The 18,823-nt window shown below is 37.1% G+C and overlaps 1 protein-coding gene across 1 annotated transcript in view; it reads right to left on the bottom strand.

Moving 5' to 3' along the window:
• The window catches only part of ralgps2 (Ral GEF with PH domain and SH3 binding motif 2), an 89,456-nt gene that overhangs the window by 37,826 nt on the left and 32,807 nt on the right, over positions 1 to 18,823 (bottom strand). Inside the window, 4 exon segments of the mRNA XM_043219130.1 lie at positions 4,266 to 4,392; positions 7,072 to 7,164; positions 7,244 to 7,333; positions 12,415 to 12,498. Of these exon segments, the coding sequence (XP_043075065.1) occupies positions 4,266 to 4,392; positions 7,072 to 7,164; positions 7,244 to 7,333; positions 12,415 to 12,498 (394 nt within the window).

Genomic DNA, 18,823 nt, shown 5'->3' with positions numbered 1-18,823 from the left:
TCAACTTTAAAATTAACAAAATACTATTATTATGATTATGATTATTATGTTAAAGGTATATACACAATCATGCTAAACCACCAATACAATTTTATTTTGATGTGACTAATCACATTTAAATTATATTATATACAGTTGTACCACTGAAAACAGGTCCTGAACAGACATAAATGTGTAATTATTATAAAGGGTATTAGAAATTATGATGACTATAGTAATTATGATTAGCTTTTAATTAGGATGAGTTTCACTGCTAGAAAAAAAAAAAAAAAAAAAGTTTCCAACAGTATCAAATGCAGTGTCTCTGCAGGAGGTACTGGCATTACGTGTGTGTGTGTGTGTGTGTGTGTGTGTACGCACTGTGGTTGTTGGCGGCAGGTGGAAGAACTGAGTGCCTGTCAGCATCCAATCCAAAGGAAAACAAAGATATTACAACTGTTTAGCCAAGGAAGGTCAGATTACACACACACACACACACACACACACACACACACACACACACACACACACACACACACACACACACACACACACAGAGTCAGTTTTTTTTCTTTTTATGCTAATTATGAACACTGCAAGCTAACCTTAACCCAAACTGCATTTTAAAATGAACAGAACATTATTTAAATGTATTTACCAGTCATTTGTTGCCAGATATTACCAAAAGGAAGCTTGTGGGGACATCTCCTCAAAATACTCACACTCCAGAGTGACAATGGTTTAGATGAGTGAGTCCAAGTCCCACAGACTCAGTCAAAGCATGCACGCACGCACACACACACACACACACACACACACACACACACACACACACACACACACACACACACACACACACACACACACAATGTGCATCCAGCTGGAAGCTTCGGTCTAATCCAGTGTTTTCAGTAGGGAAATCCTGTTATTACACAACAGACAAAGCATTTGGACACTGACCCGATCCTTTACCTCATCTTCCTCTCAATAGCCTTCTAGCCAGTTTTTCTCACATTCAGACTGTGATGAAGCCATTTGGATGGAGTCAGAGCCCGCCCCCCACCTGAGCGCTTTCATAACACACCACAAATCACAGTCTCTGATTGCCAAAGCAGAAGTGAAAAGACCAAAGGGAGAATTCACCAACAATGAGTTAGCGTCATGTGTGTAGTGTTTGAATGTTATGAAAAAAGCAGCAGACTGCTACACTCTGTACTTTGGACTTTTCTGGGATCATTAATACAAAACAAAAACAAAAAGAAAACCAAAAGAAAAAGAAAAAAAAGACAACATAAAACAACCCAATAGAAAAAAAAAACAAAACCAAGACAAAATAAAACTTATATTTAAATAAAACAAAAACCAAACAAACTGGGGTGAAATGAAACGCAACAAAATAATGCAAAATAACGCAAAACAAAAATGAGATACACACAAAATAAATCAAAAACCTAACAAAAAAACAAATACATAACAAAACAACGCAAAACAACAACAACAACAACAAAAAACATTGATAAAGTAAAACTAATAATTAAATAAATCCCGAACCAACAACACAAAACAAAAAGTAATAAAATAATAATAATTCAATTGGTTGAATTACTATGAATGATTATATAATGCATATAAAACGCTGCTGCATTGTTAATAATTGCTACACTGCAGTATATATGACTATAAAATAAAAATAAAATAACTATTATACAAGATTTTGGTCGTACCCCTCAACCTTAAATTATACTGCTGTCAGGTGCAAGACAGGATCTGCAATCATCTGTGGAAAAGACACTTAATCCATAAAAACCAAGACAGATAAAGGGAGGAGGGGGTAACACGTAAAAACATCCAGCAGGTCAAAAGAAACTGTTTCAGTATTACGGCCAAATCAGAGAGCACCACAGATCCTCCAGTTCTCTGCTTCAGATACCTCCATCTTCCCTTCTCTCTCTTATTTTTCACTTTGAGCAGATTTACAAGGAGAGTGACTGGCAGTTCTTTAATGGAGTTCAGACCTCACGTTGTACAAGAGAGAGCAGTATTTTCCTCTCTGCCTTCCAAAGAGCCTGGGAGTCCTCCAGCCCCGTACCCAACACACAACCGTGACACACGACCCGTTTGTGTTGATTCGATAGGTTCTGTTCCTATAAAGTTCATTTATGAACAAGACGGCCTTCTCGTAATAATGAACTCCCTCAACATCGTTTCAGACGTTAATTAATCTCTTCCATAAGAAGCTATTTTGAGAAATTTACATATCAGCCAATAATCCAATAAACATCTGCTATATTTTGCATCTCTACACCAAACTAATCAATTTAGCCACAACTTGGGAGCATGATTATACATAAACCGCATATGATATTTGAATTAATGCCGTAGCGCTCTATGGCAGATATTACTGTCTTTACAGTATTCAATTCGCTCTCGTAAGGTGCTGTATGAAAAGGATCATTTCACGACTTCCAGCCTTAAGGAACTGCAGAGCATATTTATCCTTCACTTCTTTCAAAGTCATTTGATAAAAACACACGATAAAACGCGTTGGAGAGAGGCACAGCGAAGGACAGAGCATCTCTTTCGCAATAAAAACTTATCCATGCCAAAAAGATAGAAGAAAACATTTGAAGAAAGTCAAGTGGAGAGTCAAAACACAGTTTTTCATGTCACTAGGAAGAAGTGTTTTCCAATTTGCTCAAGACACGGTTTGTGCTGCCAGTAAAAAAAATAAAAAATAAAAAAATGAAGAAGCGTAAAAGAAAAACTGTGAAAAAAGTGGAAGCTTATTTAGGTTTTTACTGATGTATGGCTCAGGAGCTTCTCCTATTGCCCATCTGAGCTCTAGAAGCCCTGAACAGAAAAGGACTGATGTAATTCCAACACACAGAAATGGGGCATAACTGCTATATTATGTGTGTGTGTGTGTGTGTGTGTGTGTGTGTGTGTGTGTGTGTGTATATATATATATATATATATATATATATATATATATATATATATATATATATATATATATATATATATATGCATGGCACTGAGCAAAATGCATGTTATGAAGCATCTAAGCACTTTGGTAAATGTGCTTTGTTGACCTTGTCATGATAACTTTTAATAAAAGCATGTAGCATGTTACTATTGCATGTTTGAGAGATGTCGCTGATTGTAAGACTGTATGAGAAAACTTAATTCACTGATGCTCTTCACTCGGCAGCACATTTACTTGCCAGCAACTTGCTGATTTTAGGTTTGAAAAAGATGAGAAGTCAGAAAAAAAGGAAAGAAATAAAAAAAACAAAATTTAATACTCACTGTTTATTTTAAAACAGCCTGTACTATTATTATCTCACTTTTTAATTTTTAAGAGGTGAAATAAATAAAGTGTAATAAAATTATTATTATTAGTTCATTTAATGGGTTTAGTGTGAGCGCCAAATTATATCAGGCTGATATAATATAATTAAAAAACACTACAGCTGTCAAAATAATAAATTATCAATTTGATTAATATCTAAAAAGCTTTTTAAGCAGCAAAATCAGCATATTAGAATGATTTATGAAGGATCGTGTGACACTGAAGACTAGAGTAATGATGCTAAAATAACATTTTAATTGTTTGCCATATATTTTATATACACCATAAATTATGTTTAATTATTTAATGTATAATTATATAAATATTTGCAAAGCGGGATATGTGGCTTATAAAGTTAACTCAACAGGGCTATTTATTATTGCACCAACACTTGTCTCATCTTCAACACAAAGCTGTGATAATACTATTTTTTGAAATGCCCAATATAAAACGCTTTCAGCTGTCAGACAAGACACAAACCGGTTTTATGACAAATCGCACCTGTCCCTGTATCAGCCTTAGGGGAAAAGTCTGTGTTATCTCTGCCAGTCAATCATTTTTCACAATGTCAACAATTAATAGAGTGAAGAAAATGTAATTACACTTATATAATAAATCAATCCCATGTGTCGATGTGTTAATTTTGACAGCTCTAATTAACGCAGAAATAACTGCATAAACAATGAAACGACCTCAAGAGGTGATTCTCAAGTTGGCTGTTCAGTACAATTCGTCCGCAACTTTAAGGACATCTGAACGAGGCAAATCCGTCTTAAATGGGACGATTTCATTAAAATCTTTAAATGGTTCAAATTGTAAAACGCCTCTCAAGACGCGAGGTGTGTGCATTTACTATTTCCTTGGAAATTGAAACGTGACATCCGCAAACGGGACTTTTTCTGTGTGTGCAAATAGGAATGAAAAGAAAAAATACCCAGATACGGGATGCAGGATGTCATGCTCTGGCTGCTGATGTAATCCCTCAAGCGTTTATAGTTGTCTTCTTTAGACATGAGATACTCCAACCTCTCGAATGTGGCCTTGTCCTTTCGGCTCAAAAGCTGTGGGAAACGGTGAGAAAGAGAGAGTTGTTTTTGTAACAAAACAGGTATAATCTGGGTTCGATACAAATTTGGCTTTATCATCAACATCTGCGACATTCAGAAGTGCAGCAAGCCTCAGTAGACAACATTCAGACATTTTTATCGAGTGTTACTAAACACACAAACGTTTAGTAAATCAGGGTTTAAATCATCTAAATGATTTCGGCTGTAAACAGATCTCAAGGGTGCTGACTTTTAGCGTCTGTGCCGTCATCACTATCATATTCCAGTAATCGTTCAGTTAACTTGACTTTTGATTGCTTTCCGTTTATCAAACACTTGGCAGAGCAATGGTAGACATAATCGCATTCGGGAGAGTGTAAAATAAGTCCACCTGACCAAAACAAGAGAAGAAATAAACTGAAAACTCAAGGTTTAGTGTTTAGCAATGTTCTCTGCAAAAACAAAGAAAAGTGGGAGAAACCAAGACGGCAAACAGAGATAAGATTAAATAAGAGCTCCGCAAACAATGGAAAAGCTGATAGCGCTGAAATGAAAGCCAGAGTAAAGCACAGTACATTCAAACAAACCTAACCAAATTAAGAGCCACCTGAGGTGACCTCTCACGTAACACACACAGACACACACACACACACACACACACACACACACACACACACACACACACACACACACACACACACACACGCGCACACACACGCACGCACACACAAGTTCTCTAAAGTCATTCTGTCTGCAGGATAAAAATTGCCGCAGAAGAACAGCAAAACCTCTTAGCAGTGAGTTTGTGAAGGGATTAAAATATGTTTATTTGATACATTAAAGGGACAATTTACCCCAAAGTTGAGATTTTGAAGCCCAAAAAGTGCATCAATTCATTGGTAAAAGTGCTCCATTTTTTTATGTAACTTCGATAGCATTTGTCTAAAAGAGAAAGTCATATCAAACTAGAATGGCTTGAGGATAACTAAATCATGGGGTAATTCATGGGTCATTTCTCGGTGACCTATCCCTTTAAGAGTAAATAGGCAAAGTCACTTATAGTCAAAGAAATGTCTGTTGAGAGACTATCAAATTAAATTGCTGGCAGATAGTCTACTAATAATGCACTGACTGGTAGCTGACGTCGTTGAAAAGTTACTAGTTAGTAGATTATCTAAAGTGGACTATGAAAATAACACTACCAATATTTTTTAAATGCTAAAATATTTGTCCTTGGATAGAAACCTTTCTGGACAAAAGGTCAAACTTCCACTGAAGAACACAATGCTATTTGGATTATTCTCAAATCATACAGGATAATACAATTCATAAGGGAAATATTTAAGTAAATGACAAAAATAGACACACAGAAGTAAGTTCGGAGCCCAGCATATAGGAGTGTGTGTGTGTGTGTTTGGCCATCTCTGAGGAAAGCTAGTCTGAGAAGCCATGGAAAACACGGATCTGACAGAAAGAGCGGGGGAGAGGAATATTCCTGTTATGTAAAAGACTGCAAATGGTACACTAGAGACAGGATTGATGAGGGGGGTGTTTGGCTGTGAGTGAAGACAAGACAAGACAATGTTTCCAAAGAAAAGACAGATATTGAGATGCTGGATAGCCTTATCCTTAAAAAAAAAAAAAAAGTGTTTACCATGGTTACCATGGCTCCCCTCAAAATACAAAAAAAAATACTGCTTGCACATGCAAAAGTCACAAGCGAAGTGCTCAGATGCTGCTGGTGGCTGCCAAGGCATTGTCTTGTGGCCTTTAAAACGTTCAGAGATGCATGTGTTTCTAGAATTGCTGTGCGGTTGCCAGGTCTCAGGTGTTTTTTGGCCATTCTACGAGGTCCCAAAAAAAGGCAAACCTGAAGTTGCTAATGAATGTCAGAAACCCAAGTGCAGCACAGATGCTCGTCTACAGAATGATTTGTGAGCAAACATGCTGTGAATTTATAAAAAAAACAGGTGTCTGTTTTATGATAGTTGCCCTATTTTATAGTAGGAACAGATGAGCGTTTAGGAAACCGCGCTATTAGCTTTAGGTTTAACGCAAGCTAATGATCTTTAACGAAACTGAGGCAGTTAGTTCATATGAATATCTACAACAACAACTTTTCCATCATTAGAAAGAAAGGAAATGTTCGCTCAAGCGCCATCATTGTGTGCTATTTTAATACATTTTCAAGAATCCGTAGCATTATGGAGCGTGTTCAAATAGAGGGTATCATGTTTGGGAAATGAATTGCACGATTTAATTCCTGTAAAGATTGAAAGGGGAAAAACTAAACAGAGTTACTTGTTATTCATCAGTCTGAGTATTGGAAAGAAACAGCTCAAGGTTTCACAGTGATTCATTTGTTTGCCACTTCCAGCCCTCATCAATAACTAACTGAGAGCGTGTTGGACGCCTGGATAATTTCACAACCCATAAACACACACGAAAACCGAGTCTAAAGAAATTTGGACACACACAGCAGCTGGGTTGGACAAAATGATAATTGAATAATCCAAGAACCCAACTGACCCGAAAACACACACAACAGCTTTGAAAATAAAATAAAAACTAATTAAAGAAGTGTTTAAAAAGTGCAAATAGTTTCCTAATAATAAATCACAAAAATATGTTTAAGTAAGTCATTTAAAAACTAATATGCAAAAGTGTTAATAAGGAGTATATTAAATAACTCACAGCCCAGGTCTTGGTGAGCCTGAAGATGGGGGCGCTCTGTAGAGCAGATACTACTGCCATCACTGCATGGAGATTATTCATGTCACATAGTTTCTGAAAGACGAGAGAATAAAGGTTAGCAACTAGTACAATCACATCAGAAGTACACGTGTGCTGGATGGATTTTTTTTACCTTTGCTGTTCTGATATAGAGGCTCAACACTTCTGCCCTGATCTTCAGAGTCTGAGCATGAAGAATCTCCCTCACCACCCAGAAGCTCACCTAATATTACACAAAACCATAAAAACAAAGACGTGTTTAAAATATATATGTATTATATTAAATATAATATATTTAATATTTTATCATTATCACTGTTCATATGAGGTTGACATCATTCGGTGCATCATTCTTTATACAGGAAGGGAAAAGACAAGGTGACAAGAAGAAATTAAGAGATAAGACTGAAAGGATGGAAAAAGGATGAAAAGAAACTAAGGCGACACAAAAAAGTAGACAGGACAAAAACAGAATTAAGATTAAATAACAGACAAGGCCATGAAGGTTGAGATGGGGTGAGATTGAGAAAAGACAAGGTGAGATAAGATGAAAATGAAAGAAACTGGAAAAAAGTGGCATAATAGACAAAAGGAAACCAAAATAAGAGGAGACAGGAAGACTGAGAAGAACTGAGATGTAGAAGAGATACAAATACAAGAAAATGAAGATAAGAGAAAGAGACGAGGCAAGAAGAGAAGGCTAAGACAAAATGAGAAGGAGACGAGAAAAAAAGGCAAGAGGGTGAGAAGAACTGAAACGAGGAAAGGTGAAACAAAACTGGAAGAGAAGAGACGAGAGAAGACACCAAGACAAGACGGAAAGGAGACAAAAAGGGGAAGCGACTGAACAAGACATGAACAGAACGAGACAAGAAGTGAAGAATAGAGAATGAGAGGAGATGAGAAGCCAAGAGACAAGAAGAAAGATTGTATTTTAAGCTTCAGACGTTATGCAACTGCAGACATGGATTGTTGAAACATCACTCTTCATCTCCCCAACCCCATTTCCATTTCTCCTGTTGATTTTCCAGACTTTTCCTTCCCGCGATCCCTCTTTCCCCGTCCCCCTCCACATGTCTGTTGCTGGGACGCACACACAGTGAGGTCATTGTTTCGCCATCTCCCCTACTGTGCGTTCCCCTGTTTGTTGTTTTGAGACGGCGTCTTTGGACGGAGCCGGAACGCCTCAAACCAGCGGAAAGAATTTAATTCTAATGACTAACGAAGAGAAAAGGCAGCACGGCGCTGCAGACGTTTATACTCGAACACAAATACGCAGAACACAAAAACTCGATCTCACGCATGAGCACACACTCACACCAGCTGCTGCATTACACACACCTGCACCTGTGTTACAAGAGGAGGAAATCAATTTTGTAGCCTGATTTTGAGGCTCTAGTCATGCAGATCTTCTCCTCTACATACTCCTTTAGAGAATCGAGTCAAGGAAAACACTTCAAAAAAAAAAAGAAAGGAAAAAAACTAACTGAAATAGGGGACTGGACAGGAAAAAAAAAAAAAAAAAAAAAAAAAAAACAGATCTTATGCAAATATCCTCTGGAAAAAGATACCCATATGTGCCTAATTCTTAACATCTGTCCATGGGTAATCTTTAGGGTCTGTCTGTTTGCATCGGTGTATTTTTATACCAGAGTTTGCTTCCATTATTTCCTGAATTGAGCATATAAGAGTAAATTAAATATGAATACACTCCCATGTTTGTGCATGACAGACCAAAAATGTTAATTTGTGAGTCTTTGAAGTGGGGAGAATAAAGGTCTAGCCAGGGAGAAAAAAGGAAAAAAGAATGTATATTTATGGAAAGAGTGCTTTACCAGTGTTTATAGCCATATAAACAACACGAACATCACATTTTACACAATGACAATGAGTTATACAAGACAACTGAAGCAGACAAATGTCAATAACTTATGATTAATCTGCTGCTGTTGGGGAAAAAAAGAAAAGGAAAGAAAAGAAAAAAAAACAGTAACTACCGACCAACTGCATAATGATTAGCTAATTATATATGATCAGTTAATTATATTTAAAGCGATAGTTTCCACAAAAAAAAAAAAAGATGTCATTCTAAACCTGAAAGATCTTTGTTCATATTCAGAACACAAATTAAAATAGTTGAAGGAACCTTTGATCTTTTTTTATTCGGCCAAACACAGAAAGAGCTTTTTTTGCTATTCTTGGCCGAACAATTTCGGCTGTTGAAAATTTGGTGCATACCTACCTATTTCACCAAAAGATAAGACATTCTGCCTAAACTGAAAAAAAAAAAATCACCTGCATTAATGTGCAAACTTCGACAGCACTAATATAAAAAACATCAGTGACAGACCAGTCACATTAGCTAACAGGGTTGTGCCGATAGACCACAGTATCGTGTATCGACGACAGTCAAAGATACTGATGATGCCAGATGTCTTTGTCGATAGTCAAAGACGATATTACGCTCACTCTCCTATCAATGTATAAAACTATTATTATTATTAGGCGGTCTTTTACACACACACACACACACACACACGCAAATGAGGCTTCCCCTCCTCATTGGAAATATTAAAAAACTAACTCTAAGACTAAGCCCACAACAAAACTGAAGTGCAGGGTGATAAACCTTTATTTACAAATTAAGATCAAAGATAAATCAAGAGTGTTAAAAGACAGATCTTTTAGACATTTTTTCTTTAACAGCTATGAATGATTTATGATGAATGTTTTAGACGCAGCCATAAAAGTCATTTTAGAGCTTAGTTCTTGGCTTCTATAAGCGCTGTATGATTATGTTCCCGTTTAACTGAACTTCATTTCAAATATATGATGAACTTCGGCTACTTGAAAATACTTTTATCTTTAACGTGTTCATTTAAGTCCAATATTCAGGTGTTAAACCGTTGGTCTTTAAAATAAATCTACTTTTGACTTTCACCTTGACTGATTTTTAGACTGGTAACCTTTGCACCGATGCAGCACACTTATCGCACCAGGACGCACACGATTCTAATACTGATGACCTATTATGACCTTTTGTGACCTGTTGCCCCCAGGGGCTCATACATTATAATATTGTATATCGGCGATCTCACAAAATTACTATAATCGCCCAACCCTATCAGCTCATATAGTTATGTTATGTATTCAGTATGAATGATGAAATTAGTGACTGTTGCTAGCAACAACTGTCTTTAAGTAAGTCATTGAAATAGCTACTCGACTAATTTGGTCAAAAGCGCAGATTCATTCAGAAACAAAACATGAATTCCTGTAGGATCAGGTCTTCAATCATTTAAATAGTTATAGTTCATATAGTTCAGTAACCTTAGGACATTACGTTCCAGTCTTTTCAGAACGTTTTGTTCTCGCCTTCCCAAGCATCATCCTTCAGAAAGTACATTTGTGTTGGCAGGCGAGTGCATGTGGGTTCCTGAACAGCCGCTTTAGCCGTTTTCAGGATGTATAGTGAGAGAAGTTTCCACAGAACACGAATTCCTCAATGATATTCTCATATTTATTACAGAGCTCTAGCCATATTATCAGGGGAGAAAGTCTGCGTCTGCGAGGGTGTGTTTTAAATCTTAAAGCGGAGAGGTGCAACAACAACTTCTGCATTGCATATAAGCTTAATGAACAATCATTCCCTTCTGGTTACACACTGTCAGCTTCTGCCAATTATGAAGCAACGATTGCACACAGAAACTTGTACACACTCAGAGGGGGCCACATACTTCTTCAAAGGCCAACTGGATCAAGTCAGTGTTTCTCAGCCCTAGTGGGGTGCATCCAACATCTTCGCTCAGGCCTCAGCGCAGGGATAAGCTTTTTAAACATTACCATTACCTGCTCACAGTAGAGCCAAAATCCAAATGTAAGTTTAGTTTCCCACTCACCTGGAGCGACTGTGACATATAATCGCAACGTGATGTGTTAAGAGTCCAAATTCTGTTAACAAGAACCTTGACGACGACGTCATTTTACAACTTTGCCAATCCAAGGCAATAAAGTCAAGAGATTTAGGCCAGCAACATACTCATTCGCAAACATGCTCAGCCAGCACATTACAAGCATGCCAGCCCTTGGAAGCAGAGCCACTAGAGAGGCCTCCACCCCTCGTGACCCGAGCATTTACCTGGACCAACACTTTTCTTCACTTTAATGCCCAATCCCTAACACAAACCACTTGGAAACCTCATTTTCCGCTTTGTAGGTTTTGACGTTTTTTTATTTAAAACAAACCAACTCTCCAATCCATGTGGCCACAGAAACAATAAACATGTTTCCTGTCGTAGTAAACTGGCTGACCACACAGACATTGGAGTATAATTCTGAATGGAAAAGTATAAAGTTTTAAAAATAAAAAGCTACTGGTTATAATGTTTAAAAATGTAATGTACAAACTGTTTCTCCAGTTTAGCTTTTTTCAATTGCAAAGTATGTTTCAAAAACAATATTTTACTGCTCAATTTCTCAAATTATTCTTAAAAAGAAAATAGATACTTTTATTCATATGACTGCTAAGACTGATGTTTTTTCATTAGTCATATGTGTCTTGAGCAGCAAATCAGCATATTAGAATGATTTCTGAAGGATCACGTGACAATATTGACACGTTTTTATTTAAAAAATGTATTTAGCTTACTTATCACATGCATCACTGAAATTAAAACTAAAGCATACATACGGTATAAAACAAACTAAAATTATAGTGGCATTCACAATACACAACATGAATTATCAACGTCACGAATCATACACAACTTATTTAAAGTGAAAGTGAAACTAGCAGCGTAAGTAATAAATGCTTGTCGAAAACGTTGATTTCGATGAGAATAATTAAAAGCACAATATATAACATTTTTGTAATAAAATATCCAAAACCTACTTGCACAGTGTTATGTATTTCATTCAGTTGTGCATTTACGTAATCTCAAAAGTTCTCTAGGATTTGTAAATTCAAAATTCCAGATTTAAATAATGACCCGTCCCTTTCATTGTCGCCTATCAATGACGCAAAATCCACACTATCCTCGGTTTCAGCCTAGGAATACTACATCAACACATGTGGACAAACGCGGAAGTGGAAGTTATTTATTGTGCAAGTGCATTTCAGTTGTAAAGGATCAGAATGAAACCTTGCAAATTATGGAGAATCCTAAAAAACGTGTACCAAGTCAAGAAGGTTTGGAACAAACAGAAATAAAAACTAGAATAAATATTGATGTGGCATTTCCGAAATGGAGAGAGCTTTTTGCAAAAATGCTTAGTTAGTGGCAACAAAAATTGTCTGTGGTTTACCTGGTTAAAGCGTCGTGTGAAGGCCACAGCGTTGGGTGCTGAACTGTGTTTCTCCTTCTTGTTCCAGCCACAACTAGAGAGCTCCTGCAAAAATAACAAAAGAACAAAAATAGTCACGTAAAAAACTAAATCACGTTCCAGTTGGTTTGAGATTGGAGAAACTGGTTGGAAACAATCAAGTCAACCGAGCACAGCAGGAGACTGTGAGTAGTCTGCAATGCCAAAAACAAATCAACTCGGGACACCTGAAACAGGGCGAGCATCAATTATGACCAGTGACCCTAGAAAACATCATTAATGGGGCCTCTGACAGCAGAAGTTTGAATCTGGCCCAGTCTGTCACGCTTCGCACACGTAATTTTGCATCCAAACACAGAAGTCGTCTCAGAATCGAGCGGCAATCTCCCGAAAATCATGTTGATCCTCCGTCTCGCTCGCATGGCGTGACTGATTGACTGAACGAGAATGGAAAAGCTTTTAAAATAATATTTAATGATGTGTATTTGGCAACAACACCATTGAATAAACATCAATCTGACATGCTAAATCTCCAAAACACGAACATGAAAACTCAACTCCGCCTGTTCTGCCATCTAAGAAACGTCTAAGCTCCAGTACTAAAGCCGTAGTGACAGTCTAATATACGACTTATCGGCCACGCTCGGAAATTCACATTTGGAAACTCCAGAATATAATTATGCAACCGTGCCTTACATAATTACGGCAAGCGCTCAGACATTTTCCAGTAGAGAATCGGTTTCAAACGAGCTGTTAGCACCATTAAAACGCAAACACAAACTCCGATATGCATTCAGTCACACAGAAAGACTTCGTTCCCGTCGGCTGTCAGCAGCGAGAGAAGAGCTGCCCGATTCCATGACGGGACTTCAAGAACAATGAAATTAACCATCAGACAGATTCATCGCGATTGTCCATTGTGAACTTGAACCCGGCAGCAACGTGACCGCAATCTCTCATGAGGTCACGCTAGCAAACAGTGACTTAATGAGTCAGCAACCTGTGGAGGTAGCAGCTTAGCAACATACACAAACACAGATGTGAGTACGCGAGCCAACGCACACAGAGCTAAGTAAGTGTGCTTTCTGCATTGTGTCTCCAGCACCAACGACCACCGGGATGTGCCAATGAAATCACTCCTGCTGCATCAGTTTCTCCATGTGTAACAAATCTTAGCCCCCAGCGTGGAGTTCAGAATCTGTGATGAGGGAAATCACCTACTGAGATTTAATGAAATCAGTCGCTACCCACTCTGAGAACAAAACACCAAGGTTAATGGCAGATTTCCGTTCTTCTTCTGTGGTGTAATGCAATTCTGAGACGACGGTGGAAGTGAACTGAACAGTGACATTATTGAATTTAATTGAAAGTAATTGGTCCAGCTGGCCAGTCATCAAGGTTATCGTTGAGTTCTTCAAACAGGTCACTGCCATATTTGGCCTAGTAACAAAAAAGATGCAGAATGGAAATCCCAGTGAGCAACAGTGTTCATGTTTTAACTGAATTATATTGTGCACTTAAATGGCAAGACCTGCCTTATAACTGATTGGCTGGAACAAAACAAAAAAACATAACAATGGACTTGGATGGATGAATGTCAATAATAGTGAATATACACAACAATGAGTGAAAAGTCTTCACTAAGACCCTATATTTTGTTTATTTGTCTTATACAGGGCTGCCGCAGTGAAGAAATTTCCCTTATTGTTGTAGTATATGCACTATTATTGTCATTCATCCATCCAAGTTTATTGTTATATTAAAGTGCCCCTATTATGGATTTTTGAAATTACCTTTAATGCAGTGTGTAACAAAGCCCTAAGCGAATGGAAACATGAATCACTGCAACTACACTGACGCTACGGCTCTGGGTTCTGAAGAAAAATGCTAATTCATTCTGTGCCACTAGATGCTACTTTTGGAGCACTGAAAGCTCACAAACACTTGAAGAATGAATTCTTTAAAACAATCGTACGAATTCGTTATCACATGTCCTCTGAAGCAGATCGATGGGTTTTTGTATAGAAGAAAATGTATATGTTTTAGTTTTAAAGTTATAATCTAAATAACTTCTTGGCTGACTTCTGACTAGGTCAAGAACTATTCCTTTAACCAATGTTATGTGACTAAAACATATATTTTTCCTTGTGATAAGTCATGGCAAAAGAATGTTCAGTTCACAAGAATGTTCTTTTCATAATTTGAAGGGTAATGGAAACGTAGCTACTCATCATTGCGCTCAGCTAAACTGTTATGCCAATAGTTGAAACATCATTAATTTATGAAGCATGGTATTGAAATTAATTTAACATTGAGTGTCACTTTTCAAGGGCCAATGAACAAGCAATGCCTGGGAAACACACACACACACACACACACACACACACACACACACACACAAATCCAAGACGTGAAACAAGAACACTCCATTAGAAAATGAATAGTGTTTTAGTTCAAATAAAAAAGACAACAAAGAGATCAAATAGAATTAGAAAAGAGTGGAAAAAAGATGGAACATATGCATTTTTAGCCTTTCTTAAAGATGGCTAAGGATTGCTTGGATTGAGTTAGGCAAGTCATTCCACCAGCAGGGAAATTTAATGAAAAAAGTTTTGTGCATCTTCGCTAAAGCATCAGTATGCTGATGTCAAATACTGTGTCTTATTCTGGCAGGGACAGATTGAATAGTGCACAAAGCAAGTGAACCTAGAGAAACTCATGGAGGACGGCAAAAAACAAGCAAAGGAAAAAGACACAGTTTGAGGGAAAAAATGCTCCATGATTCTCTGTTCCATAGATTTCAAGCCTTCAAACAGAAACAGGAGGAAGTCAGTTTTGTTCATAAAAAGCGTTGCTATCTCACAAATGTCTTTAAAACAGTCAATGGAAAAGGGATCATAGCTGTGTTTTATGTTCCCTTTTTTCAACCTTCTTTGTCTCCTGAAAAGGCTTGTACTGTTTCAAAAACGCGATATAATTTTGAAACGTAATAGCATTGATATATCTACAGTACATGAGTGCAGATGCACAGACGCCCACCAAAACTACCAGAACAACACGTCATGTCTAGAAAAGACAAAATCTGTTGGCAGCTTTATATTTTTTTTGATTAGCCAGCTGGGAATCAGGCATAAGATAATGGGAGATGAGCAGTAATGTAAAAGCACTTGGCAGGGGTGACAATGATTTAATGTACGTCAAACTTGTGACGAATTCAGGATATGACACTAATTCACTTAAATTTAACTCAACTTCGTCTGGAAACCTGGAGCTCAACTATCTAGCCACAACTCAGACAAACAGGGGAGCTGGAAATCAAAGAAAGAATTAGTCAGCTAAAAAAAAAAAAATAGACGTCTCTAGCCAGAACTATATGGACTACAAAAACATACGTATATTTAATACTAATTCTCTCGGAACGGGCGGGCAACAATAAAGATTATCCATCATGTAATTTAAAGGGCCCCTATTATGGATAATGAAATGTTTGTATGGTTTTGGGAGACCCAAGCAACAGGTTGACAGAGGTTCTCAGATGATAATAATATGCAATACAGTCCATTTGTGTTAATCAGGAACAAAAACTAAAAATTAAAAAGCTTAAAAGTTCGGGTAGACATCATCTAAACAAATCAATACAACAGAATTGAATGTAGAGTGGACAACTTCTCTTTAGTTAACTGTTGTTAAATGACATAAATCCTGCAAGCCCAAGCCAGATAACCAAGAACATACTTTTTCACATCTAGGAAAAAAAAAAGCAATTTCCGAATGAGTGTTTGAAACAGATCCTCACCTGAAGATAATAAATCTAAACTAGAGCGCTTTTCCTAGAAACTGTGTTCCAGTGATTCTCTCTCTCTCTCTCTCTCTCTCTCTCTCTCTCTCTCAGCGAGAGGTTTTACCTTGTAAAAACAGCACAAGAGGGAATGCGAACATGCCATATGTATCGTCCATTAATCTGAACTGCTTTATAGAGCCTGGGTCACACGGCTGGATCCAGCCAAGCAAATGCTACTACACAAACGACACAAAGGTGCTCAAAATGAGGAAAGATGTGGGAAAAGATCTCCAGGCAAACTCTTTTGTGCAATACAGACACACAGTAGAGGTGAAATATGCTGTGTCGTACTCACTAGACACTCTCAACAGCGTTTAACCAGAAGCTAAACGTTCTGATACACAGATGAGGGTTTAAATTAAAGCAATAGACGACCCCTCATGGCCATACAGGATGCTGTTTAGTTTCATCATCAGAAGAGATTTGGAGAAATCTAGCACTCGCTCACCAATGCTCTGCAGTGAATGGGTGCCGTCAGAATCCAAACAGCTGATAAAAACTTCAGTCCATCAGTTGTGAACATCTTTTGAAATGGAAATCTGTATGTTTGCAAGAAACTAATTTGTCATTAACATTAATTTGTTTCTATCCTCAAACAGTCTCTTAAGGCCAAAATAAGTGTGGAAAAAGTCCATCCCCTGTCGTCCAGCTTTTTTTTTATATTTTATTTTATTTTCTGTTTTTGCTTATAAAAGGTGCTTAATCTGTGCATATTCCTCTGCTGATTCAGACACTGGAGAAAACAATATTATGGATAGAGGACTCATATTTTAGCCACTTCACAAGATATTAATTGCCGGACTGGAGTGGTGTGGATTATTGTGATCAGCTGTTTGGACTCTCGCTCTGACGGCACCCATTCACTTCAGAGCAAGTGATGTAATGCTACATTTCTCCAAAATCGGTTATGACGAAGAAGCTTGAGTATATCTTCAGCAAAAGTTCCAAGCTTTTACGAAAAAAAAAAAATAGAAATAATAATAATAATAAGTACTGAAAATAAAAACAAAAGCAGAAATATAAAAAGCGTGTATAATATAACAGACAAGAATCCTTTTCTTGTAATGTGAAAACCTTATGGTTTTCAGGACTGCTGGGCCCTTGACCACGTTTTTTGCATTTCCTGTATAGCAGAACATGAAGACAGAGTGCAGGTTTTAAGATAATCTCTCATGTTATGTATCACATCCATGTGTCGGGCAGACTGCCATGTGATCTGTGCAGCTAGTTCGTAACTGGCTCACGTGTGTCTGCAGTGGTCTTTTCCGAGACCCTACCGGCATTCTTCACAAAAGTGCGTATGCAACATGTTCCTCTATCCCAGCCAAAACCGGCCTGACTGAACGATAATGTGCGTCATAGTCATGAAGGCCAGAGAAACCCACTGGTTCCTCTGTTAATGCTTACAGACGCATTACGGTGCAACTAAACAGGGACGGTTTTACAATTGAACATACATGTGCACCATTCATGTGGCCCTGTGATCCAAATTGATTAAAGATGCTGATCTATTATCCTTCAAACCCGATGAAAGTATCTCCAGAGGCAATACTGCAAAAGGAAACCACAGGTTATCAAAGACTGTACTGAAATCAGCATCTCTACCACATGAAAGTTGAAGGGATGGATTGTCCAAAAATAAAAGTTCATCAGTTATTCACCATCATGTCTTTCCAAACCCATATGACTTTATTTCAAATGGAACAAAAAAATTAGCTCTTTTTTTTAAATAAAATAAAGGTAAATAAATAAATAACTAAAGCACTTTTAAATACTTAAACTGAAAAAAAATACATGTATTGTATTACATTAATAAATATATAACAATTAATATAAACCAGTGCTGTCAAATGATTAATTCCATTCAAAATAAGTGTGATTAGTAAGATTTTGTTTACATAATAAATATACACAGTACACACACATTTATTATGTATATATAAATACACATGCACGTACATATTTAAGAAAAATATGATATGTTGTATATTAAATACATTTATGCAAAAATTCAATAAATATAAATATACACATGTAAACATTTTATTATTATATATGTCTGTTTATATTTCCTAATCGCAATTGTTAAACAGCACTAAATGAAAATGAACATCTAAACATTGATGAATATGGAAAGAGTGTATTCATAATACAAATAGAACAGTTACTGTTCACAATATTTGCACTAGTCTACATTAGTCAAGTACCACTTTAATAATGTTTTTGTGGTGCCTACACAAACACTTGGTCACTATGTTTTTATTCTGTGGAAAAGAGCAGCCTGTGCATTCTCCAAAATATTTACTTTAAGTTTTTAAAAAGGTTAACTGAACTTTTTTTTTATCCCATAATTGGTCTTTTTGTTCTTCGTCTCATTTTTGCACACAGACAATGAGGCGGCTAAGTGACCTTCAGACTGAAGAAGATGAATAACAAAAAAACACTTCTGCTTCTTTATCGCTCGCTCTCCCTCACACACTTTTCACTTAAGTTCAGCGGAGCACAAATCATCGAAATCTCTCCAGAGCCTCAAAAACAATTAACCTCCCC

Source organism: Puntigrus tetrazona, chromosome 20 (assembly GCF_018831695.1).
Source record: "Puntigrus tetrazona isolate hp1 chromosome 20, ASM1883169v1, whole genome shotgun sequence".
Classification (NCBI taxonomy): Eukaryota; Metazoa; Chordata; class Actinopteri; order Cypriniformes; family Cyprinidae; genus Puntigrus; species Puntigrus tetrazona.
The sequence above is the reverse complement of the archived record's forward strand: the minus strand, read 5'-3'. Positions and strand labels throughout refer to the sequence as shown.